Genomic DNA, 25,229 nt, shown 5'->3' with positions numbered 1-25,229 from the left:
CCGTTCCACAACGGCCGCGCCAGTACGGTACCAGGTCACATTGGGCAGAGGTCGCCATTTTGTAGGCCAAAACTGCGGCCTCCTGGTGCGGTGTTTGGGGCGCAGGCCTGGATATGGAGGCTGTGCGGACGTTGATTTGGCCATTGGCACCATCCAGCCGAGGGACGTGAATCTAGAAAATCCTTATGTGTGAGCAGCAGCCTCGTCAACAGAGCATCTTCTTTGCTTGAGCTGGTAGGAGCCTGTGCTGGCCTTTTCGGAGACAGGAATCTGCAGCGGCTTGGAAGCGCCTTAAGGCAGGGTCCTTGAGTACCTGACTGAAATCATCCTAAATCACTGTCTCCATGGTGACCTGATCTCACCACACAAGGCCTTCTTAAGTCCAGGCTGAATTTGCTTGACAATGAATTCCTCTTTCTGATTTGTGATATGAGGCATTTTTATATATGAGTATCTGCTTTAGCCTCCAGCAGCATGTGTAGCATGTGGTTGAAATGGAAAACAAATACCAAATGTCCAAGAAGCGAGCTCCCAAATATGACCAGGCTTTCTTTGAGTATGGCTTCACTGGTGTCTTGGTCGAGCACGAAGAAAGGCTACATCACCCGGTGTTATACAGCAAAAGCATCGAGCCCACTAAACTTAAATGACACTTGGAAACCCTTCACAAGGAACACACAGGAAAACCAAGGTCATTTCTCCAGCGCTGGAAGGAAGAACTTTCACGTCAACAAATGCAATTCAAGAAAGTCAAATCCGTCTCTGACCGCGCTCAGAACATATCCACTGAGGTGAGTTATCACATCGCACGGGTTCAAGAAGACTCAGATAACTGGAGAGACTTTGATTTTGCCAGCTGCAATTGACATGATGATGATAACATGTAGGGAAACTGAGGCAAACAAACTCAAAGCCACACCACTCTCCAATAACACAGTGGACAGAGGATTGAGATGATAGTAGAAGGTCAGGAAAACTCACTGATGGAGTGTCTGAAAAATGCAGAAAGAACAGGGGGACTTGTGGCACCTTAGAGACTAACACATTTATTTCAGCATAAGTTTTCGTGGGCTACAGCTCACTTCATCGGATGCATTGAATGGAACATATAGCGAGGAGATCTACGTACACATACAGAGAACATGAAAAGGTAGACAGTGGGAATGGCTGAGCCATTACAAACATTGAATCTATCTCCCCTTGTAAGTATTCTCACACGTCTTATCAAACCGGCTGTACTGGGCTAGCTTGATTATCAATTCGAAAGTTTTTTTCTCTTACTTAATTGGCCTCTCAGAGTTGGTAAGACAACCCCCACCTTTCCATGCTCTCTGTGTGTGTATATAGATCTCCTCACTACATGTTCCATTCTATGCATCCGAAGAAGTGGGCTGTAGCCCACGAAAGCTTATGCTCAAATAAATGTGTTAGTCTCTAAGGTGCCACAAGGACTCCTGTTCTTTTTGCGGCTACAGACCAACACGGCTGCTACTCTGAACCTGAAAAATGCAGGTGCTTCAGGCTGATGCAAGCACTGAGGGTCGTCATGCACATTTCTTGGCTTTTGTGAAATAAAGCCTTGGAGGGTGCAACTCTCGAAGACGTTCTGTCCCCTCTTCCCAGACACGAGACGGCACAAGAAATGTTTAATGTGCCCCATGGGCACATGCAAGACAAAAATATCCCGTGTGATTGCGTGGTGGGTGTTTGCAACGATGAACTACATCATGATTCAGTCTCTTCGTGCACGTCTGTTTGCAAAACTGGATGAAGGCAGGAGGTCCGATCCCGCCGCATTGCTGGAGAGTCCTGGGACGAGCTGAGACAAGCTGCGTGCCTATGCAATGGACTGCAAAGAGAGTGGGTTCATTGATTTTCTATGTGACTAAAATAAGATGTGTCTTTTTGCCTATGTCACGGACACCTGGGGGAAACAGAATGACTGGAACACAGGTCTGCAAGGAAAAAACACCCAGGTCCTTCAGCTGAGTGATTGACCACAGGATTCGTGACTCAAATTGTTTTTGAGAAGAAGAATCTATTGAAGACTAACTATGAATCCTTCCTGCAGCTTTGCAGGAAATTATTCCGCCTCCCGCACAGGTGATGGCTGAGCATCTGAGCTGGCTGGAGAAAGACTTTGTGTCCTTTTCCCCCCAGCTTGGGAATGGGAAAGTATGATTCGGCTCGAAAGCCCTCTCAGCACAAGCCCAATGCCATGGATTTGCCGGCAGCTGAAATCGAACAGCTCATCGAAAGTTCCTGCGGTCGATTCTTGCAAGGAGCACGTGCCGAACTTTGTTGCTCTCTGGGGTCAAGTCTCAAAATGGGGTCACAGGCAAAACGTTTGAGGCCCTCTGCCTTAGGAGAAGTGAGCTATAATCTGAAGATACGTTAGCGTAAGTCCGATGATAATAAACCCGCTGAGCTTGTGGCTGCGTTGATGATCTGCTGATGCTTTGAGAAGAACTGCTGAGCTTGGATAATAACGTCCACGAGCGCTAAGCAGACACCACAGGATGACTGTTGGTAGCCGGGGTGAAACGTTCAAGACTTCCTCGAGGCAACCAGCTGTGCCTGCGGTGATCAGGTGACATCAGCGTTCATGTGTTAAGGGGAACTAACGAATTTGCCCATAGGAAACAGGGGCAACCCACATGTTGTGGGGGCTGGATGTTCAAAGGAGGAAAAGGGGTCAAACCTTCCCCGATAGGTCTGAACCCCAGTGGGCGTCAGCGTAACAGGTGATAAAAGCGGTCTCCTGGAGAGGGCACCAGGATGGTGGCCACAGGGGAGGCTGGAGATGGTGACAAAGAGAAGGAAGAGGATGATTGATGCTCTGTCCGGGCCTAGGCTGCAGTGTGTGTTGGGGGCTGGCTGGTTAGTGAAGGGAGCTCTCGCCAAAAGAGCATTGAGGGGTCTCTGGGTCCCCCGTCTATTGAGAACCTGGCTGCCGCCAGCGACCTTGGGGTTGAACTCTCTCCAATGACAGGAACGGTGAACCCTCGCCTAGGCGTGAGTAATTAGTTAAAGTAACTTGAACTATAGAGAAGGCCACGCTGGTACAGCTGAACTACAATTCCCACAATGCAACAGGATCCCACCCAGGGCATGTTGGGATAGGTCGTCAAACGGAACCCTGCCCCCGAGTCAAGCCATTTCCAAGGGCTTCTGGGCCAGCTGAACTACAACTCCCAGAATGCAGCAGGCTCTAGCCCAGGGCATACTGGGAAATGTAGTTCCTCCCTTCCCTGACTCAAAGCATTTCTTTCTTTCCATGGCGTGCTTGGCCCCTGTGAGCTACAGAGCCCGGCCCTTCCCTGGAACGGGTCTTTAATGGGGGCAGGGCAGGGAGCGCCTGGGAAAGCCAGTTCTGGGACTTGGTTAAACAGCTGGGACCCAAGAAAGGCCGGGTTCAGCAGTGACCCTATGGTAACAGAGCAGTGTGCGTGAGACCCCCCAATAACAACGAGCCCTACGATGACAGACTGGTGTGCGTAGGACCCTACAATAACAACGCAGCCCTACAATAACAGACCGGTGTGCGTGAGACCCTACAATAACAGACCAGTGTGCATGGGACCCTACAATAACAACGCAGCCCTACAATGACAGACCGGTGTGCGTGAGACCCTACAATAACAGACCGGTGTGCGTGGGACCCTACAATAACAGACCAGTGTGCATGGGACCCTACAATAACAACGCAGCCCTACAATAACAGACCAGTGTGCATGGGACCCTACGATAACAATGCAGCCCTACGATAACAGACCGGTGTGCGTGGGACCCTACAATAACAGACCGGGGTGCGTGAGACCCTACGATAACAATGCAGCTCTACAATGACAGACCGGTGTGCGTGAGACCCTACAATAACAGACCGGTGTGCGTGAGACCCTACAATAACAACGCAGCCCTACAATGACAGACCGGCGTGCGTGGGACCCTACAATAACAACGCAGCCCTATGATAACCGACTGGTGTGCGTGAGACCCTACAATAACATTGCAGCCCTACGATAACAGACCGGTGTGCGTGAGACCCTACGATAACATTGCAGCCCTATGATAACGGACCGGTGTGCGTGAGACCCTACGATAACAGACCGGTGTGCGTGAGACCCTACGATAACGGACCGGTGTGCGTGGGACCCTACGATAACAGACCGGTGTGCGTGAGACCCTACAATAACATTGCAGTCCTACGATAACAGACCGGTGTGCGTGAGACCCTACAATAACATTGCAGCTCTACCATAACAGACCGGTGTGCCTGGGACCCTACGATAACAGACCGGTGTGCGTGAGACCCTACAATAACATTGCAGCCCTACGATAACAGACCGGTGTGCGTGAGACCCTACAATAACATTGCAGCTCTACGATAACAGACCGGTGTGCGTGAGACCCTACAATAACATTGCAGCCCTACGATAACGGACCGGTGTGCGTGAGACCCTACAATAACATTGCAGCTCTACGATAACGGACCGGTGTGCGTGAGACCCTACAATAACATTGCAGCCCTACGATAACAGACCGGTGTGCGTGAGACCCTACAATAACATTGCAGCCCTACGATAACAGACCGGTGTGCGTGAGACCCTACGATAACGGACCGGTGTGCGTGAGACCCTACAATAACATTGCAGCCCTACGATAACAGACCGGTGTGCGTGAGACCCTACAATAACAGACCGGTGTGCCTGGGACCCTACGATAACGTTGCAGCCCTATGATATTGGACCGGTGTGCGTGGGACCCTACGATAACAGACCGGTGTGCGTGGGACCCTACAATAACATTGCAGCTCTACGATAACAGACCGGTGTGCGTGAGACCCTACGATAACATTGCAGCCCTACGATAACAGACCGGTGTGCGTGGGACCCTACGATAACTTTGCAGCCCTACGATAACAGACCGGTGTGCGTGGGACCCTACGATAACTTTGCAGCCCTACGATAACAGACCGGTGTGCGTGAGACCCTACAATAACATTGCAGCCCTACGATAACAGACCGGTGTGCGTGAGACCCTACGATAACGGACCGGTGTGCCTGGGACCCTACGATAACAGACCGGTGTGCGTGAGACCCTACAATAACATTGCAGCCCTACAATAACAGACCGGTGTGCGTGAGACCCTGCAATAACAGACCGGTGTGCGTGAGACCCTACGATAACAGACCGGTGTGCCTGGGACCCTACGATAACAGACCGGTGTGCGTGGGACCCTACAATAACATTGCAGCTTTACCATAACAGACCGGTGTGCGTGGGACCCTACAATAACAGATTGCAGTGGTAGGAGCAGGGCAGGGACCCGGCCAGTCCCCAGCGATCAAAATGGCGCCGGGCAGCGTCCTCACGGGCCCGCCCCCATCTCGCTCAGCCGGCCCGGGGGATGCCCAGCCGCCGCGGGGCCCCATGGGAGCGGCAGTCCCGCCTGGCCGGACTACGCCTCCCGGCATGCCCCGCGGCCCCACTGTCGAGCGAATAAAATGGCGGCGTTCGGCGCGGGGCATGCCGGGAACGGTATTTCCAACGTCACCTGTCCCTACTACCTATGCAGTGGGATGATAGTTACCCAGCGGGCTGTGCGGCTGCCGCGGCGCCTCATGGGAACTAGAGTCCCGACGGGCCCAGCCGCCCTTTGCCCTGAGCCGCGTAGTGAGCATCCCAATGGGCTGTGCGGCTGCCGCGGTGCCTTATGGGAGCTGTAGTCGCGCCGTACCCCGACCCCCCATTACTTGCCACGGCTTCCCCGGCTCAGCCGGACTACAGATCCCGGCGTGCCCCGCGGCCTAACGGTGGAGCGCACAAAATGGCGGCGTCAGGCGCGGCGCGCGCGGGGCACGCCGGGAGCTGTAGTCCCGCGCGCCTGGAGCTCCCGCGGCCCCGCGCGGCGCGTCGCGGCCCGGCGGACTCCATTTCCCGTGGTGCCCCGCGGCGGGCGGCGCTGGCGGGGGCGGGGGCAGCTGCTGGCTCGGAGTCAGGCTCAGGCCGAGGCGGCGGCGCGGAGCGAGCGAGCGGCCTGGCTCCGTGAGTGGCGCAGACGCGGCGCGGGGGCGCGGGGCCGCGGGCGGGGCTGGAGGTGGGGAAGGGGGCGAGTGGGGTCGGTGGGGAGTCGGGAGGAGGAGTGGGGTGGTGCGGCTGGGGAGCGAGTGGGAGATGGTGCGGGGAAGGGGGCAGAGGAGGAGGAGGGGGCTGGGGTGGGGTGGGGAATCGAGGAGGGAGGGGAGTGGGAGGGTGGTGCGGCTGGGGTGGGGAAGGAGGGGGTAGGTGGGGAGCGAGTGGGAGATGGTGGGGAAGGGGCAGAGGAATCGTCGTGGTGGGGATGGGGAGGAGGTAGGTGCGGGGAAGGGGTCGTGGTGGGGGGGGTGGGGAGGGGTAGGTAGAGGGTGGGGGCAGGAGTGGGGAGGGTTGTGGTGGGGGGCGGAGGAGGGATTGTGCTGGGGGAGGGGGCGGAGGAGGGGTTGTGGTGGGGGTAGATGGATGGGGAGGGGGTGTTGGGGGTGGGGAGAGGCAGTGGGGTGGAGGCAGTGTAGGAGACCCAGCCCCTCACCTGGGGGTGCCCCTCAAAATACAGATTTCCCCTGCCATTATCCCCCTTCTCTCTGCTCCATAACTCCTCCATCCTCTGCTCCCCCCAGGCTCCCCCTGCCACAGAGCATCTCTTAGGCCACATCCCTTCCCCCTGCCTGCCCCCCACCCCTTATCTGTGCCCCCCAGCCCCTCCCCGGAGTTCTGCCCTTGTTGCCATGCTACTTTGGATCTAGCCGTGTGTTGGGGCTGGGTTTTGTGGGTGGCTTGTTCGGGGTGGGGGCTAGGAGTCGGGGGGCCTGGGCTCTCTGGGAGGGGAGCGGGGGCTGATGCCGCGTGGCCCCCCGCAGGTCTTGCAGGCCCGGGCGGTGCTAGGCTGGCGGCGCCATGTACAATGGGATAGGGCTCCCCACTCCCCGGGGCAGCGGTACCAACGGCTACGTCCAGCGCAACCTCTCGGCCGTGCGGCACAAGAAGGAGCGAACCGACTACAAGTCGGAGGAGGAGCTCAGGAAGCTGGAGTCGTCTCTGGTCAAGAAGCCCAACCAGGAGATCCTGGACCATGAGCGCAAGCGCAAGGTGGAGCTGAAATGCCTGGAGCTGGCCGAGCTCATGGAGGAACAGGGGTACGTTGGGGGGGGCTGCACCGTGGCACGTGTTGGGGGCATCCATGGGGGACACATTGAGGGTGGAGATGGGACACATGGGGTGTGGCAGGGGGCACATCGGGGTGGGGATGGGCGGCAGAGGTTGTTGGGGGGCACAGATCTGGCATGGGGATGGGAGGCGGGGGTTGTTGGGGGCACACATGGGGGTGGGAGGCAGTGGGTGTGTGGGGCACACATGGGGTGGGAGGCAGTGGGTGTGTGGGGCACACATGGGGTGGGGGCACACATTGGGAGTGTGGAGGTTGTTGGGGGCACATATCGTGGGGTGGGGATGGGGCGCGGGAGTTGTGGGGGCACATTGGGGTGGGAGGCAGTGGGCATCAGGGGCACATCGGGTGGGGATGGGACGTGGGGTTGTTGGGGGCACATCGGGGTGGGACATGGGGGCACATCGGGGTGGGAGGCAGGGGTGTCGGGGGCACACCGGGGTGGGGATGGGGCCTTGAGCATTGTTGGGGCGCACATCGGGGTGGGAGGCAGGGGCGTGAGGGGCACACGGGGTGGGGATGGGGCGGGGTTGTTGGGGGCACATCGGGGTGGGACATGGGGGCACATCGGGTGGGAGGCAGGGAGCGTGAGGGGGCACACCGGGGTGGGGATGGGACGGGGTTGTTGGGAGGGCACATCGGGGTGGGAGGCAGGGAGTGTGAGGGGGCACACGGGGTGGGGATGGGACGCGAGCGTTGTTGGGGGCACATCGGGGTGGGAGGCAGGGGGCGTGAGGGGGCACACACGGGGTGGGGATGGGACGCGGGGGTTGTTGGGGCACATCGGGGTGGGACATGGGGGCACATCGGGGTGGGGATGGGACGCTGGGTTGTTGGGGGCCCACATTGGGGTGGGACATGGGGGCAAACGTCAGGGGTGGGGATGGGGACGAGGATTGTTGGGGGCAAACATCGGGGGTGGGACATGGGGGGCACATCAGGGGTGGGAGGCAGTGGGCGTGAGGGGGCACACCGGGGTGGGGATGGGACACGGGGTTGTTGGGGGCACACCGGGGTGGGACTTGGGGGCACACCGGGGTGGGGATGGGGCGCTGGCGTTGTTGGGGGAACACACTGGGGGTGGGGATGGGACGTGGGCAAGTGGGGTGGGGATGGGACACGGGGTTGTTGGGGGAACATCGGGGTGGGACATGGGGGCACATCAGGGTGGGAGGCAGTGGGCGTGAGGGGGGATGGGGATGGGACGGGGTTGTTGGGGGCACACCGGGGTGGGACATGGGGGCACACCGGGGTGGGAGGCAGTGGGTGTGAGGGGGCACACACTGGGGGTGGGGATGGGACGCGGGGGTTGTTGGGGGGCACACTGGGGGTGGGACATGGGGGGCACACCGGGGGTGCTGCTGCCTGTCTGCTGGGAGGTGCCGAGACCGTGGGGGGGGCGTCACATTTCCCCTGACTTGCTTTGGGGGCTGCTGGGGGGGGGGGAAGCCGGGCGCTGGCCCAGCCAGAGTCCGGGGACCCCCTGTCTCCCCCGCGCCCCCCGACCCGCCTGGCTCCTCCCCCCAGCTACGCCGAGGGCGAGATCCAGGAGAAGGTGGCCACCTTCCGGCTCATGCTCCTGGAGAAGGACGTGGCGCTGGGCAAGGAGGGGGAGCAGCAGCCGGAGCAGAAGCCGGCGTAAGTACCCGGGGGCAGCAGCGTGGGGCGCGGCCCCGGCACCGCCAGCTTCACCGGGGGGCGCTGGAGACGGGCTCCCCCTTCCCTTCCCGCGGCACGGGCCTGGCGTGTCAGCCGCTGCCCCCAGCCCGGCCGGTGCCCCTCGCTCCTGACCCGCAGCCCGGCCGGGGGCCCCTCGCTCCCGACCCGCAGCCCTGCCGGTGCCCCTCACTCCCGACCCACAACCCCGGCCTCCCCAGCCCTGCCGGTGCCCCTCACTCCCGACCAGCAGCCCGGCGGCGCCCTCGCTCGACCCGCAGCCCGGCGGGCGCCTCGCTCCCGACCCGCAGCCGGCGGGCGCCGCTCCCGACCCGCCCCGACCCGCAGCCGGCGCCCCTCGCTCCCGACCCGCAGCCCCGGCGGGCGCCCCTCGCTCCCGACCCGCAGCCCCGGCGGGCGCCCCTCGCTCCCGACCCGCAGCCCCTGCCCCCAGCCCTGCCCCCCCAGCTCTGCCGGTGCCCCTCCCGCCCGACCCCCAGCCCCTGCCCCCCCAGGCCCTGCCGTTGCCCCTCACTCCCGACACGCAGCCCCCTACTAGCCCGGCCCTGGGCTCCCCCCCAGCCCTGCAGTCTGTCGTGCCCCTTACCGCCCCCTCTCCGCCTCCCCAGGGTCACAGAGACCCACCAGCTGGCCGAGGCCAACGAGAAGAAGAACGAGCGGCTGCGGGCGGCGTTTGGCATCAGCGAGAATTACGTCGACGGGAGCTCGTTCGACCCCAACCGCAGGGCCAAGGAGGCGGCGGCTGCGGCAGCCAAGCAGCAGGAGCAGCAGAAGCAGTACAGGTACTGGCGGGGGTGGGGCGCTGCCCCTGCCGGGCGGATCGGGGCACAGTGCTGCCCCTGCCGGGCGGATCGGGGTGGGGGCACAGTGCTGGGGCGGATTGGGGTGGGGGCACAGTGCCGGGGCGGATTGGGGTGGGGGCACAGTGCTGCCCCTGCCGGGGCGGATCGGGGCACAGTGCTGCCCCTGCCAGGGCAGATCGGGGTTGGTGGGGGGGGCACAGTGCTGCCCCCTGCCGGGGCGGATCGGGGTTGGTGTGGGGGGCACAGTGCTGCCCCCTGCCGGGGCGGATCGGGGTGGGGGGGCACAGTGCCGCCCCCTGCCGGGGCGGATCGGGGTTGGTGGGGGGGGCACAGTGCCGGGGCGGCTCGGGTTTCGGGGGGGGGGCACAGTGCCGCCCCCTGCCGGGGTGGATCGGGGTTGGGGGGCACAGTGCCGCCCCTGCCGGGTGGATCGGGGGCACAGTGCCGCCCCTGCCGGGCGGATTGGGGTTGGTGGGGGCACAGTGCCGCCTGCCGGAGCGGGTGGGGGCACAGTGCTGGCGGGGGGCAGGCTGTGTGCGGTGCTGGGGTGGGGGGCCGTTACCCCTCCCCCCGGCCTGAGGTGCAGCCCTGCCCATGGGGCACAAGCTCCAGGCCGGTTGCCCTGGCGCCAGGGGCTCAGCTGGGGTGAGGGTGGGGCTGGACCGGGACCAGGGGGGATTAACCCCTTCACGCCTGCTCTGTCTGTCCCCAGCCTGGTCCGTGAGTCCAGCAGCTCCCGCTCTCCATCCCCCAAGCAGAAAAAAAAGAAAAAGAAGAAAGACAGAGGCAGGTGAGTACCAGGACGCCTGGGTTCTCTCCACAGCTCTGGGAGGGGAGTGGGGGCTGGTGGGTTAGAGCAGGGGGGCTGGGAGCCAGGACGCCTGGGTTCTCTCCCCAGCTCTGGGAGGGGAGTGCGGGCCGGAGGGTAGAGCAGGGGGGCTGGGAGCCAGGAAGCCTGGGTTCTCTCCACAGCTCTGGGAGGGGAGTGGGGGCTGGCGGGTGAGAGCAGGGGGGCTGGGAGCCAGAACTCCTGGGTTCTCTCCACAGCTCAGGGAGGAGGGGGCTGGTGGGTTAGAGCAGGGGGGGCTGGGAGCCAGAACTCCTGGGTTCTCTCCCCGGCTCTGGGAGGGGAGTGGGGTCTAGTGGGTTAGAGCTGAGGGGGCTGGGAGCCAGGACTCCTGGGTTCTCTCCCCGGCTCTGGGAGGGGAGTGGGGGCCAGTGGGTAGAGCAGGGGGGCTGGGAGCCAGGACTCCTGGGTTCTCCGATTCCCTCCAGCTGTGTTTGACTGGAGCCGTGTCCCCCGCAGGTCAGAGAGCAGATCCCCCTCTCGCAGGGAGAGGAAAAAGAGCTCTAAGAAGAAGAAACACAGGTAAGGGGCTGGCTGGGGCAGGGGTGGGTGGGAATGGAACGTGGGGCCTGCTCCCCTCTAGGGGGCGCTGGCTCCAATCCCGCCCCAGGGCAGGGGACTGCCTGGCCCGGGAGGAATGGGCCCCGGGTCTGTTAGTTGGGGTTGGCACGCAGTGGGGTGACCCCAGATTCCGTGTTCTCTGTCCAGGTCGGAGTCAGACTCAAAGAAGAGGAAACACAGGTGAGGGACTGCGCCGGCAGCCCCGGCCTCGCCCAGCAGGGGGCGCTGTGGGGGGGGAGCTCCCGGCTCCTCGGGCCTTGCCCAGCAGGGGGCGCTGTGTGGGGGGGGCGCTGGCTGTGGGGAGCTCCTGGCGCCCAGCAGGGCGCTGGCTGTGGGGAGCTCCTGGCTCCTCGGGCCTCGCCAGCAGGGCGCTGTGGAGGGTGGGGCGCTGGTTGTGGGGAGCTCCTGGCTCCTCAGGCCTCGCCAGCAGGGGCTGTGGGGTGGGAGCTCCCGGCTCCTCGGGCCTTGCCCAGCAGGGGCGCTGTGGGGCGCTGGCTGTGGGGAGCTCCTGGCTCCTCAGGCCTCGCCCAGCAGGTGGCGCTGTTGGGGCAGGGCACTGGCCGTGGGGGCATTTGGGGCAGGGCAGTGGGCGTTCAGGGCGCGGGCGGGGGTGACGGCGGGCGGGCGTTCGGGCGCTGGGCGTGGGCGGGGCAGTGGGTGTTTGGGGTGCTGGGCGTGGGGCGTTCGGGCGGGCGCGTTTGGGCGCTGGGCGGGGCATTCGGGCGTGGGGGTGGGCGGGGTGTTGGGCGCTGGGCGTGGGGGGCTCTCAGGTTTCCCAATGGTCCCTGTTCCTCCCCTCAGGTCTCCCCGTCCCCCGAGCCAACACAAAGCCAAGGAGACGCAGAGGACGAGGGGAGAGCCCAGCGTGTGCGACCCCCAACGCTGCTGCCAGCCCTCCTGCACCTCCCGGCCTGTGCCCCCTCAACGCTGCTGCCAGCCCTCCTGCACCTCCCTGCCTGTGCCCCCAACGCTGCTGCCAGCCCCTCCTGCACCTCCCGGCCTGTGCCCCCAATGCTGCTGCCAGCCCCTGCACCTCCCGGCCTGTGCCCCCACCGCTGCTGCCAGCCCCCCCCTGCACCTCCCCGGCCTGTGCCCCCCACGCAGCTGCCAGCCCCCTGCACCTCCCGGCCTGTGCCCCCACGCAGCAGCCAGTCCCCTCCTGCACCTCCCCGGCCTGTGCCCCCCTCAACGCTGCTGCCAGCCCCCCCCTGCACCTCCCCGGCCTGTGCCCCCCCCAATGCTGCTGCCAGCCCCCTGCACCTCCCGGCCTGTGCCCCCACGCTGCAGCCAGCCCTCCTGCACCTCCCGGCCTGTGCCCCCCACGCAGCAGCCAGCCCCCTGCACCTCCCGGCCTGTGCCCCCACGCAGCAGCCAGCCCTCCTCGCCCTGCGCCCCACACTGCCCGATTTACCCCCTTGCACACACACCGCCCCTCCTCCTCACTGCCAGGATTCCCCACACACACGCTGCCCTACCCCCCTCCGCCGGCCAGGATTCCTGATTCCCCCCCACGCCGCCCCCTAACCCCCCACCTGCTCTCAGATCCACCAGCGAGTCGGCGTCCCAGAAGGGCCGAAGAGGTCGCTCGTCCTCTCCAGACTCTTCCTCCTCCTCGGACAGCTCGCGGAGCAGGTAGGCCCCCGCCGGCGTGGGGGGGGGGGCGGGGGCGCGGGGTCCTGCTGCTCTCCGGGATCTCTGAGCCTTCTCTTTTGTGCCCCCCCCGCCCCCCAGGTCCCGGAGCGTCACCACTCAGAAGCGGGCCTCCCGGCCCAGCGTGACCCCCCCAGCGCCGCCACGGAGGAGAGCCGACCCCGAGGGCGCCTCCAAGGAAGCCCCCAAGAGAGATCGCTCGGCATCCCCCGAGCTCAGCCGGCGCGCGCAGAGCCGCAGCCCCCGGGAGAGCCGAGATAAGCGAGAGGTGAGTGGTGGGGGCTGGGGACCCGGACTCCTGGGTTCTTTCCCAGCTCTGGGAGGGGAATGGGGGCTAGTGGGTTAGAGCAGTGGGGCTGGGAGCCAGGACTCCTGGGTTCTCTCCCGGCTCTGGGAGGGGAGTGGGGTCTAGTGGGTTAGAGCAGGGGGGCTGGGAGCCAGGACTCCTGGGTTCTCTCCCGGCTCTGGGAGGGGAGTGGGGGCCGGTGGGTTAGAGTAGGGGGGCTGGGAGCCAGGACTCCTGGGTTCTCTCCCGGCTCTGGGAGGGGAGTGGGGTCTGGTGGGTCAGAGCAGGGGGGCTGGGGGCGTGGGTTGAAGTCCATGCAGTAGCAGCTCTCTCTCTCCCGCCCCCAGAAGCGGTCGTCTCGGCGCTCCCCCCGCCAGCGTTCCTCCTCCCCGTCTCCCGTCTCTGAGGGGAAGCAAAAGGACAAGGATCGGCCCCGGCAGCCAGAGCGCAAATCCACCCCCGCCCCGTCCTCGGAGCGTGAGCCCCGCCCTCAACGCCGCTCCCCGTCCCCCGAGCCGGCCCGAGAGAGGGCCTCGTCCGGCCACAAGCGCCCACCCTCCAAGGAGACCAAGTCCCCCCGTTCCTCCTCCCCGCCCCCCAAAAAGCCAGTGGCTGATCGCCCCAAGAGCCCATCCCTAGCGGCTGCCCCCTCGGCACCGGCCGCCACCCGGAAGGGCCGGCCGTCCCGCTCGGGCTCCGAGAGCGACGAAGACTCGTCTTCCTCTTCCCCTGAGCGGGATAAGCCGGCCCCGAGCAGGCAGGAGAAATCGAGGGGCTCCCAGCGCCGGGACCGCTCCAGTTCTTCCCCGGAGCCCTCCCAGCCTGCCAAGGCAGCCCCCAAGCCCTCGTCCCGGCGTGAGCGCTCCGGCACCCCGGCGAAGAGCGCCAAGACCCGCTCCGTCTCCAAGAGAGACGCCAAGTCCCGGTCCCGGACGCCCCCTTCCCGCAGGGAGCGCTCCCGCACCCCGCCCCGCCGGGGAGGCCGTTCCCGCACCCCGCCCCGCCGGGGGGCCCGTTCCCGCACGCCACCAAGACGGGGCCGGTCCCGATCCCGGAGCCCCCAGTGGAGAGGCAGGTCCCGGAGCCCCCAGAGGTGGGGACGGTCCCGTTCCCGCACTCCGCCCAGGTGGGGCAAATCCCGTACGCCCCAGAGGAGGGGGAGATCTCGCAGCCCTCAACGGCGAGGGTGGTCCCGCTCCAGGACACCCCAGAGGCCTGGCTGGTCTAGGAGCCGGAACACGGCGAGGCGGGGCCGGTCTAGAACCCCGCCCCGGCGAGGCAGGTCCCGGTCTAGAACCCCTCCCCGGCGAGGCAGGTCCCGGTCTAGAACCCCTCCCCGGCGAGGCAGGTCCCGGTCTAGAACCCCGCCCCGGCGAGGCAGGTCCCGGTCTAGAACCCCGCCCCGGCGAGGCAGGTCCCGGTCTAGAACCCCGCCCCGGCGAGGCAGGTCCCGGTCTAGAACTCCGCCCCGGCGAGGCAGGTCAGGGTCCTCTCCCAGGCGGGAGAAATCACTGATTTCAGCCAGGAGGAGCCGCTCTGGGTCGTCAGCCGAGCGGAGGAAAAAATCCAGGCTGCCCCTGCGAAGGAGCCTGTCTGACTCGTCGCCAGACGTGAAGCAGAAATCCAGGAAAGTGTCAAGACGCAGCCGCTCCACATCATCCCCTCGGCTACAGAAGAAATCCAGATCATCGCCCTGGAGGAGCCGCTCTGGCTCATCCCCTCGGCCAAAAAAGAAATCCAGATCATCCCCTCGGAGGAGCCGGTCAGGGTCATCTCCAGCGCTGAAAAAGAAATCCAGAACGCCGTCCAGAAGGAGGAGGAGGAGGTCTGGATTGTCTCCGGCACTCAAAAAGAAATCCAGATCACCGCCTAGAAGAAGCCGGTCTGGATCGTCTCCAGAAGTGAAGAAAAAATCCAGATCGCCGCCAAGACGAAGGAGGTCTGGATCTTCTCCACTGGCGAGAAAGAAATCCAGATCACCGCCGAGACGAAGCAGGTCTAGGTCCTCGCCAGTGTTGAAGAAGAAATCTAGATCGCCGCCGAGACGAAGCAGGTCTAGCTCCTCGCCAGTGTTGAAGAAGAAATCTAGATCGCCCCCGAGACGAAGCAGTTCTGGGTCCTCTTCAGTGGCAAAGAAGAAATCCAGATCACCACCTGTGAGAGGCCGATCTGGGTCGTCTCCAGCATTGAGAGAGAAATCTAGATCGCCCCCGAGACGAAGCAGATCTGGATCATCTCCAGCGGTGCGAGAGAAATCCATATCACCCCCAAGACGAAGCAGATCTGGATCATCTCCAGTGGTGAGAGAGAAATCTAGATCACCCCTGAGACAGAGCAAATCTGGATCATCTCCAGCTGTGAGAGAGAAACCGAGATCACCACTGAGACGAAGCAGATCTGGATCCTCTCCAGAACAGAGAGAGAAATCCATATCCCCTCCTGCGAGAGGCAGGTCTGGCTCCTCTCCTGGGTTGAAGAAGAAATCCAGTTCTCCTCCCAGGCAAAGTGGGCTTGGATCTTCACCAGCCGTGGAAGGGAAATCCAGATCTCCTGCAGTGAGAAGCAGATCTGGATCCTCTCCAGAACTGAAGAAGCTGTCTAAGACCTCTCCAAGACACAGTGGTGCTGGGTCTTCTCCAGTGGTGGAAGAGAAATCAAGTTTACCTCCAAGATGCAGCCAGTCTGGATCCTCTCCAGAACCGATGAAGAAATCCAGATCGCCGCCTGTGAGAGGCAGGTCTGGATCCTCTCCGGAACTAAATGATAAATCTAGCTCCCCACTCCCAAGACAAAGCCAAGCAGGATCCCCTCCAGAACCAAAAAAGAAATCCAGATCACCTCCAAGATGTGTTAAGCCTGGTGCCTCTCCAGTGGTGAAAGAAAAATCCAGATCTCCCCAGCCATGGCAAAGCCGATCGGGATCGTCTCCAGAAGTGAAAAAGAAATCCCCATCACCATCCATAAGAGGAGCCTCTGTAGAGCAAGCAAAATCCAGATCGCCTCCCTCACTGAGCGGATCTGGATCATTGTTGACATTGAAAGGGAAATCCAGTTCGCCCCCAAGACACAGCCGATCCGGATCCTCTCCAGGGTCAGGAAGCAAACTTGGAGCAGTTTCAAAACACAACAGGCCTGGGGTTTCTCCAGAAGCTACAGAGCTAGTGAGGATTTTAGCAGGTCAGGTCAAGCCGATTTCTCCTGAGGCAAAAGACAATTATGGAACGTCCCCAAGAAGGAGCAAATTGGGATCATCCCCTGGCATCAGAGAGAAATCCAGAACACCTCCGAGCAGCTCGGAGTCTTCTCCAGAACGGGCAGAAATATCCCGATCGCCTCTGAGACGCAGCAGGTCTGGTTCGCCTCCCAGGCCGCGAGAGAAATCCAGATCGCCTCCCAGGCCGCGAGAGAAATCCAGATCGCCCCCGAGGCCGCGAGAGAAATCCAGATCGCCCCCGAGGCCGCGAGAGAAATCCAGATCGCCCCCGAGGCCGCGAGAGAAATCCAGATCGCCTCCCAGGCCGCGAGAGAAATCCAGATCGCCTCCCAGGCCGCGAGAGAAATCCAGATCGCCCCCGAGGCCGCGAGAGAAATCCAGATCGCCCCCGAGGCCGCGAGAGAAATCCAGATCGCCCCCGAGGCCGCGAGAGAAATCCAGATCGCCCCCGAGGCCGCGAGAAATCCAGATCGCCCCAGGCCGCGAGAAATCCAGATCGCCCCCGAGGCCGCGAGAGAAATCCAGATCGCCCCCGAGGCCGCGAGAGAAATCCAGATCGCCCCCGAGGCCGCGAGAGAAATCCAGATCGCCCCCGAGGCCGCGAGAGAAATCCAGATCGCCCCCGAGGCCGCGAGAGAAATCCAGATCGCCCCCCAGGCCCCGAGAGAAATCCCGATCGCCCCCCAGGCCCCGAGAGAAATCCCGATCGCCCCCGAGGCCCCGAGAAATCCCGATCGCCCCCCAGGCCCCGAGAGAAATCCCGATCGCCCCCCAGGCCCCGAGAGAAATCCCGATCGCCCCCCAGGCCCCGAGAGAAATCCCGGTCGCCCCCGAGGCCCCGAGAGAAGTCCCGGTCGCCCCCGAGGCCCCGAGAGAAGTCCCGGTCGCCTCCCAGGCCCCGAGAGAAGTCCCGGTCGCCTCCCAGGCCCCGAGAGAAGTCCCGGTCGCCTCCCAGGCCCCGAGAGAAGTCCCGGTCGCCTCCCAGGCCCCGAGAGAAGTCCCGGTCGCCTCCCAGGCCCCGAGAGAAGTCCCGGTCGCCCCCGAGGCCCCGAGAGAAGTCCCGGTCGCCCCCGAGGCGCAGCAGGTCTGGCTCATCTCCCAGGCCTCGAGAGAAATCCCGATCTCCTGCTAGGTATGGCAGTTCCGGCTCATTTCTGAGATCTAGAGAGAAATCCAGATCTCCCGTAAGGTACAGCATATCCGGCTCGTCCCTAAGACTTCGAGAGAAATCCAGATCCACTCCAAGGCGTGGCAGGTCCAGCTCATCCCCGAGACCTCGAGAGAAGCTGGGAGCGTCTCCCAGAAGCAGCCGCTCTGGGTCGTCTCCAGAGAGACCCAAGGGCCCGACGAGGCGTGGCCGGTCCAGCTCTCCCTCCAGAAGGGGGAAGTGGAGATCTTCCCTGCGGCGAGGAAGATCCGGGTCGTCGCCCAGGAGAACCCGGTCTCGGTCCATCTCCAGACGAGGCAAATCCAGAAGCTCCCTGCGGAGAGACCGATCCATCTCGTCGCCCGGCAGGAGCCGCTCGAGATCCACCTCGCGATTCTCCCGCCGCCGGGACCGCTCGCCGTCCTCACCCCGTCGCAGCAGATCCCGCACGCCGCCCCGTCGAGCCCGAGCGGGGTCCTCCCCCCGGCGCCGCGGCTCCCGCCAGCCCCGCTCCCGCTCCCCACCGAAACTGGACGTCTCCCGCACCCCGGCCTCTTCCTACCACGGCCGCTCGAAGGCGTCGCCGGCCAGGGCCCGCTCGGGCTCTGGCTCGCCAAAACGAGCCGGGAGGAGGTCCCGCTCCCCGCCGGTGCTGGAGAAATACCCCAAAGTGGGAGCGGCCGACAAGGCAGCACCAGGCAGAGCTGAGAAGACGTCGCCCGTGGCGGCAGTGCCCATCCGGCGCAGCCCGTCCCGCTCCCCGCCGGCGCCGGGCGAGGCCTCCCCCAAAGCCAGGAAAGCCCATTCCCCTGCCCCCAAGATCCAGTCCCCGCGGCCAGAGGGGTCCCTGGGGGCGGTGAGGAACGGGGGTCCGGCGCCCGCCTGGACCCTGAACTCCTGCCCTGCCGCCCCTGGGGGCTCCCCGCCTGCCGGCCGCCTCCCCCCAGCCAAAGGGCCAGAGAAAGTCAGATCTTCCTCCTCGTCCTCCTCCACCTCCTCCTCCGCCTCCCACAAGGTGCCCAGCCCCCTGCCCGCCCCGCCCCCGGTGCTGCCCCCCAAGGAGGAAGACAGGGAAGGGCCCAAGGTCAAGTCGGAGTCGCCAGCCCCGGAGGTGCCTGGGGAGCTGCCAGACAAAGCCCGGAGCGGAGCCCCCAAGGCGCTGGTGCTGCTGCCGGTGCCCCCCCGCACCCCGTCCAAAGAGAAGAGGAGCTCGTCCACCTCCTCGTCCTCGTCCTCCTCGTCGTCCTCCTCCTCCTCGTCCTCCTCCTCCGACTCCAGCTCCAGCTCCAGCTCCTCAGAGTCCAGCCACGACTCCCCGGCCAGCAAGGGGCCCGACCTGGAGACGGCGAAGAAAGAGTGAGTCCCCCGCGGTGCCCCCCGCCCGGCTCCCCACCCCCATCCCTTCCGTCCCAGCCTGGCGCCCCCCTGCCCCGGTTTCTCACGCTCCCCCCGTCCGCAGGCCCCCGAGCCCGGTGCAGAAGGAGCTGGCCCGTGAGGGGCGCCCCCTGGAGGTGGCCAAGCGGAAACGCCGTTCCCGAAGCTCCAGCAGCTCCAGCAGCAGCTCCTCGTCGTCGTCCTCCTCGTCGTCATCCTCGTCTTCCTCCTCGTCCTCGTCGTCGTCCTCCTCGTCCTCTTCTTCCTCCTCCTCCTCGTCCTCCTCCTCCCCCAAGCCGGGGCCCCAGCCGCAGCCCAAGGCAGCTCCCAAGAAGCCCTCGCCCGAGCAGAGGCGGTAAGTGTGGGGCCTTGGCCCGGACGCCTGGGTCCCCGTTCTCCTGGTGGGGGCGGGCTAGCGCAGACCTGAGTTACGGGGGTGGGCAGGTGCTGCTGGTCCGGACGCCTGGGTCCCCGTTCTCCTAGGGGTTGGGTATTGCGCAGATGGACACCTGGGTCCCTATTTTCCTGTGGCTTCCTCTGGGTCTGTCTAAGGGTGTCTCACCTGCTGTCCCCCCTTCCCCCCCACAGCTCCCGGAGCCCCCGGAAGCCGATCGATTCCCTGCGCGACTCGCGCTCTCTCAGCTATTCCCCGGCCGAGCGGCGCCGGCCCTCCCCCCCGGAGCCCCCCCTGGCCCAGCGGGACCGGCACAGGTAGGTGTCTGCCGGAGCCCCCCAGGGACCAGCTCGTGGCGGGGTGGGGGGCTAGGAGGGAAGGGCGAGGGGTGGGGGGACTGAGGACAGGGGAGGGGGCAGGCTGGGAGGGTTGGGGGGGGCCTGTGGGTCAGATCTGGGGGCCCCACTGACCCTCCCCTTACCCGGCGCCCCCCCCCCTCAGTGACAAAACCTCCCAGAGGAGCCGAGGAACCAACAGCCGCTCCCCAGGTCGCAAGCGCAGGCGGGAAACGCCCAGCCCCCCCCACGCTGCCCGTCGCCGAGCGTCCCGGTACGAGGGGGCTGAGACGGGGCTGGGGGGGCCGGGAGAGGGCAGGATACCAGGGTAGATTGGCCCGTGGGGCTGCTGAGGGGGCAGGATCCCAGGGTAGATGGGCCCATGGGCCTGATCTGGGGCAGCCAGGAGGAGGTAGGATCCTGGGGTAGATGGGCCCATGGGGCTGATCTGGGGCAGCCAGGAGGAGGTACGATCCTGGGGTACATGGGCCCATGGGACTGATCTGGGGCAGCCAGGAGGAGGTACGATCCTGGGGTAGATGGGCCCATGGGGCTGATCTGGGGCAGCCAGGAGGGGGCAGGATCCTGGGGTAGATGGGCCCATGGGGCTGATCTGGGGCAGCCAGGAGGGGGCAGGATCCTGGGGTAGATGGGCCCATGGGGCTGATCTGGGGCAGCCAGGAGGGGGCAGGATCCTGGGGTAGATGGGCCCATGGGGCTGATCTGGGGCAGCCAGGAGGGGCAGGATCCGGGGGTAGATGGGCCCATGGGGCTGATCTGGGGCAGCCAGGAGGTGGTAGGATCCTGGGGTAGATGGGCCCATGGGGCTGATCTGGGGCAGCCAGGAGGGGGCAGGATCCTGGGGTAGATGGGCCCATGGGGCTGATCTGGGGCAGCCAGGAGGGGGCAGGATCCTGAGGTAGATGGGCCCATGGGGCTGATCTGGGGCAGCCAGGAGGAGGTAGGATCCTGGGGTAGATGGGCCCATGGGGCTGATCTGGGGCAGCCAGGAGGGGGCAGGATCCTGGGGTAGATGGGCCCATGGGGCTGATCTGGGGCAGCCAGGAGGCGGAAGGATCCCGGGGTCGATGGGCCCATGGGGCTGATCTGGGGCAGCCAGGTGGGGGCAGGATCCTGAGGTAGATGGGCCCATGGGGCTGATCTGGGGCAGCCAGGAGGGGGCAGGATCCTGGGGTAGATGGGCCCATGGGGCTGATCTGGGGCAGCCAGGAGGAGGTAGGATCCTGGGGTAGATGGGCCCATGGGGCTGATCTGGGGCAGCCAGGAGGAGGTAGGATCCTGGGGTAGATGGGCCCATGGGGCTGATCTGGGGCAGCCAGGAGGGGGCAGGATCCTGGGGTAGATGGGCCCATGGGGCTGATCTGGGGCAGCCAGGAGGGGGCAGGATCCTGGGGTAGATGGGCCCATGGGGCTGATCTGGGGCAGCCAGGAGGGGGCAGGATCCTGGGGTAGATGGGCCCATGGGGCTGATCTGGGGCAGCCAGGAGGGGGCAGGATCCTGAGGTAGATGGGCCCATGGGGCTGGTCTGGGGCAGCCAGGAGGGGGCAGGATCCCAGGGTAGATGGCCCTATGGGGCTGATCTGGGGCAGCCAGGAGGGGGCAGGATCCCGGGGTAGATGGGCCCATGGGGCTGATCTGGGGCAGCCAGGAGGGGGCAGGATCCCGGGGTAGATGGGCCCATGGGGCTGATCTGGGAGTGGGTGGGGTACTGGCGATCCCGGGGCTGATGGGCGGGGGGGGCTGTGCAGGAGTGGGTGGGATCGCGGGCGCCTGGGGGGCTGGGGGGGGTGGATGGGGGTAACCGGGCTCATGAGGCTGATCTGGAGGGGCAGGGAGGAGGCGGGATACTGGCATAGATGGGCCCGTGGGGCTGAGCCATTGGGGTCTGCGTTCCCCCCTTTCTCCACCAGGGGGCAGACTTCTCCCTGTAGCCCCGTAACCCCTCCCCCTCTTCTCTTCTTTCCAGGTCGCCGTAGCCCGCGGGGCTCCGCCCAGCCTCCCGCAGCAGCGCCCCCTAGCAGGGGCTCCGGCAGCAGCCTCCTCCGTTTCCATTGGCTCCTCCCCCTCCCCCATTGGCCGGCGGCTACGTCCCGCCCCCTCGGCTGCCGGGGCCCCGCCCCCTTGTGACTCGACTCTCGTTTTTTCCCATGTGAGCGTTTCAGTTTTTTCTCTTCTGTGAGTTTTACCGATAAAAACCCGACAAAACTTCTGTGTTTTGAGACAAGTGGGGGGGGGGGGGGGGAGTTGGGTTGCTTTAGACAAAAAATGGTTCAAGAGGAAAACACAAAAAAAGGGGGGGTGGGGGTGGGATTTTGGGGTGGGGCGCGGAAAAAGCCGGCTCGATTTAGTGTTTCTCAGTCGGGGGGCAGGGAGCTGGCGAGATCCTGCTTCTCCGGCAGAGACCCGCATGGCATTTCTGAGGTGCATCGCCCCTCTTTGAAGCACCCCCAATTTTCAGGGGGTGAATCCCCCCAAATCTCGGGTTTAGCTCACCCTCTCTCTGGCCGCCCCCCCAAATTTTAGGGGGTAGATTACGCCCCTTTCACTGGCAGCAGCGCCAGGAGCTCTCATTGCTCGCACCCCAAATGTCCAGGCCCATATCCCCCTGCCCAGCCCCCCCAATTACTCTAAGAGGGGGTGAGGAAGTGATTTGAGTTCTCCCTGCCATTGAAATGTGGGGGGGCGCCTCTTCGGGCTCACTGGGGGTTCCAGCTATCGATATTAGCACCCCGAGTTCAAGGGCAGAATCTGCCCTCTCAGGAGCCACCCCCAAATGAGACTCTGATTTAGGGGAGCGTATGCGCTTTCAGTTAAATTTGGGGCACCTCTTCTGATGCGTGGAGGGGGCAGAGTTGGGGTTCACTGGACCCCCCAATAAAGGGACTCTTGGGCGGGGCTGTTTGTACCCCAAGCAGCAGTTTGGGGGCACTGTCAGCAGAGCCCAGACCATAGCGGTTTTGGAGCGGGAGTGGCCGGGCCGCGGGCCCCACGGTTTGGGGGGGAGGAGCCGGCTGAGAAACCCTAAATCGAAGGGCAGATTTGGGGGTGGGGTGGGGGCGGGGCAGAGAATTTTCTTCACGTTTCTTAAAAGCGTTGGATTTTTTTTTTTAATCTGTACAGCAAGGAGACTTTTCTGTGAAATAAACGACGAAAAGCAGAGCCTGCGCCCCCTCCCTTTCCTCGGGTGCCTGCGTCTTTCGGGGAGGGGGCGGCGGGGCCCCCCAAACCTCCCCCCACCCCCAGCGGCGGGCAGGGACGGGGGGGAGGAACGAGCCGAGGAGGGATCCCTGCGTAACACGGGCCCGGGGGGGGGGGTCACTCCAGTGAACCCCTTTATGGAGGGACAGGCAGGGCCCAGGGGGCTCCGGAGCCTGCTGCTGCCGCATCGGCAACGGCCACAAGAGGGCAGCACTGCCCTTGGCAGGGGGACCGGGATGTACCAAGTCCAGCCCTGTCTCCCCACGTTTTGGTACAGCCTGGAAAGTCCCATTTCATTTACCCCCCCCCCCCCCAGCTCTGCTGGTGCCCCTCACTCCCGACCTGCATCCCCTGCTAGCCCAGCCCTGCCCCCCCCAGCTCTGCCGGTGCCCCTCACTCCTGACCTGCAGCCCCTGCTAGCCCAGCCCTGCCCCCCTCTCAGCGCTGCCGGTGCCCCTCACTCCCGACCGGCAGCCCCTGCCAGCCCAGCCCTGCCCCCAGCTCTGCTGGTGCCCCTCACTCCCGACCCGCAGCCCCTGCCAGCCCAGCCCCGCCCCAGCCCTGCCGGGGCCCCTCTCTCCCGACCCGCAGCCCCTGCCAGCCCAGCCCTGCCCCCAGAGCTCTGCCGGTGCCCCTCCCTCCCGACCCGCAGCCCCTGCCAGCCCAGCCCTGCCCCCAGCCCTGCCGGTGCCCCTCACTTCCGACCCGCAGCCCCTGCCAGCCCAGCCCCGGGCTCCCCCGGTGCCCCTCACTCCCGACCCGCAGCCCCTGCCAGCCCAGCCCAGCCCAGCCCCCAGCCCTGCTGGTGCCTCCTGACCCGCAGCCCCTGCTAGCCCAGCCCTGCTCCCCCAGCCCCGCTGGTGCCCCTCAATCCTGACCTGCAGCCCCTGCCCCCCCCCAGCTCTGCCGGTGCCCCTCACTCCCGACCTGCAGCCCCTGCCAGCCCGGCCCCCACCCCCAGCTCTGCCGGTGCCCCTCACTCCTGACCCGCAGCCCCTGCCAGCCCAGCCCTGGGCTCCCTTTCCTCACAGGGCTCTGCCGGTGCCCCTTGATGCTCTACTTCTCCTGTGTGGGGTAGGAGCGTGGTTGCAATGGTTTGTGCACTGTGGGGCAAGGCTCAGCAGGGGGCGCTCTCCCCTGGCGGCCAGGGCTGGCCCCATGCCCCAGTGCGGCCCTGGGGGGTGCTGTGGGGCAGGGCTCAGTAGGGGGCGCTCTCCCCTGGCAGCCAGGGCTGGCCCCATGCCCTAGTGTGGCGCTGGGGGGGTGCTGTGGGGCAGGGAGTGGGGCAGGGCTCAGCAGGGGGCGCTCTCCCCTGGCAGCCAGGGCTGGCCCCATGCCCCAGTGTGGCGCTGGGGGGTGCTGTGGGGCAGGGAGTGGGGCAGGGCTCAGCAGGGGGCGCTCTCCCCTGGCAGCCAGGGCTGGCCCCATGCCCCAGTGCGGCCCTGGGGGGTGCTGTGGGGCAGGGAGCCGAGTGAAGCTAAGCTGCAGCATTTCCTCCCAAGCTGTCCCTGAGCCCCGGAGTCTGGGTCCAGCCCCAAACCAGGGGCTTCTGTTCTGCCTCCCTCGCTCGCCCTCAGCCCCAGAGTGGATTTTACCTCCCACTTTGTGTTGCCAACTTCTCTGTGGCATCGCTGTGCAGCTGTTCCCCTGCTGCCCCACCCCAGAGGCGGCTGCATCCCAGCTGCAGGTGAGTCGTCCCTGTGCGGCGTTATAGGTGGCTGTTCCCTAGCCGCTCTGCCCCAGAGGCGGCTGCATCTCCGTGCCAGGTGAGCCATCCTACTGCAGTGTTACATGCGGCTGTTTCCCAGCTGCCCCGCCCCAGAGGTGGCTGCAGCTCCGTACCAGGTGAGCCATCCTACTGCAGTGTTACATGCGGCTGTTTCCTAGCCGCTCCGCCCCAGAGGTGGCTGCAGCTCCGTGCCAGACGAATGAATGAGGAGGCAGGTGATGAGTTTTTGACTTTTAATGCAGCAGTTTATTTGAATACAGATGCCGGCTGAGGTACAGTCCCTAGATCCCTCCTCCCCGGCTTTGTGCGGATAACAACCTTCTATAGCTGGTGTGCCCCAGCAAAGAGTTGAAACCCGCCCCCGGTCTCCCTGGCCGGGGTCCGAGCAGACCCTGGGAGCCCTCGAGTTTGGGGTCCTGATATCGTCATTTCTCCTGCTCCTGAATCTGCTGGAGTCTCAGAGGGCTTTGCATCCCCAAGTCCCGGACTCCTGGGCCCCTCCATTCTGACACCCCGGCGTCCCTTGGCTCCTTGCTCTTCTCCGATGCCTGGGTCCTGCCCCCAGCATCTTCTGTGTCCCCCAGGTGCCTGTGTCCTCTTCCCGCCACCGGCCCCGGACTCCTCCGTCCCCTTCCACCAACGCTCCCCACGTTTCTCCTCCCTTGGATTACTGCTCCTACCCCGCTCCTCTCAGCTCCGGGCCGGGTTCCTGGGTTCCCGGCAGCGCGGCGGTCTCTCGTCCCGTTGCTCACAGTACACTCATCCATAAAGTAGGAAACACTACACAG

General features: G+C 64.7%; 1 protein-coding gene across 1 annotated transcript; it reads left to right on the top strand.

The window, feature by feature from the left end:
* The first annotated feature begins 5,924 nt into the window (after positions 1-5,924).
* SRRM2 (serine/arginine repetitive matrix 2) lies at positions 5,925-21,744 on the top strand. The gene is made up of 15 exons (XM_039536124.1): positions 5,925-6,048; positions 6,900-7,175; positions 8,732-8,842; positions 9,490-9,663; positions 10,397-10,474; positions 10,991-11,053; positions 11,240-11,272; positions 12,623-12,724; positions 12,824-13,010; positions 13,376-16,695; positions 16,727-18,745; positions 18,849-19,118; positions 19,352-19,474; positions 19,659-19,766; positions 21,481-21,744. The coding sequence occupies exons 2-15, from the start codon at positions 6,937-6,939 to the stop codon at positions 21,488-21,490; spliced, it is 6,837 nt and encodes a 2,278-aa protein (XP_039392058.1). The 5' UTR covers positions 5,925-6,048; positions 6,900-6,936; the 3' UTR covers positions 21,491-21,744.
* Positions 21,745-25,229: the final 3,485 nt, after the last annotated feature.

This window comes from Mauremys reevesii, linkage group 4 (genome assembly GCF_016161935.1).
Source record: "Mauremys reevesii isolate NIE-2019 linkage group 4, ASM1616193v1, whole genome shotgun sequence".
Lineage (NCBI taxonomy): Eukaryota > Metazoa > Chordata > Testudines > Geoemydidae > Mauremys > Mauremys reevesii.
Note: the sequence above shows the minus strand (reverse complement) of the source record. Positions and strands in the feature narration are given on the sequence as shown.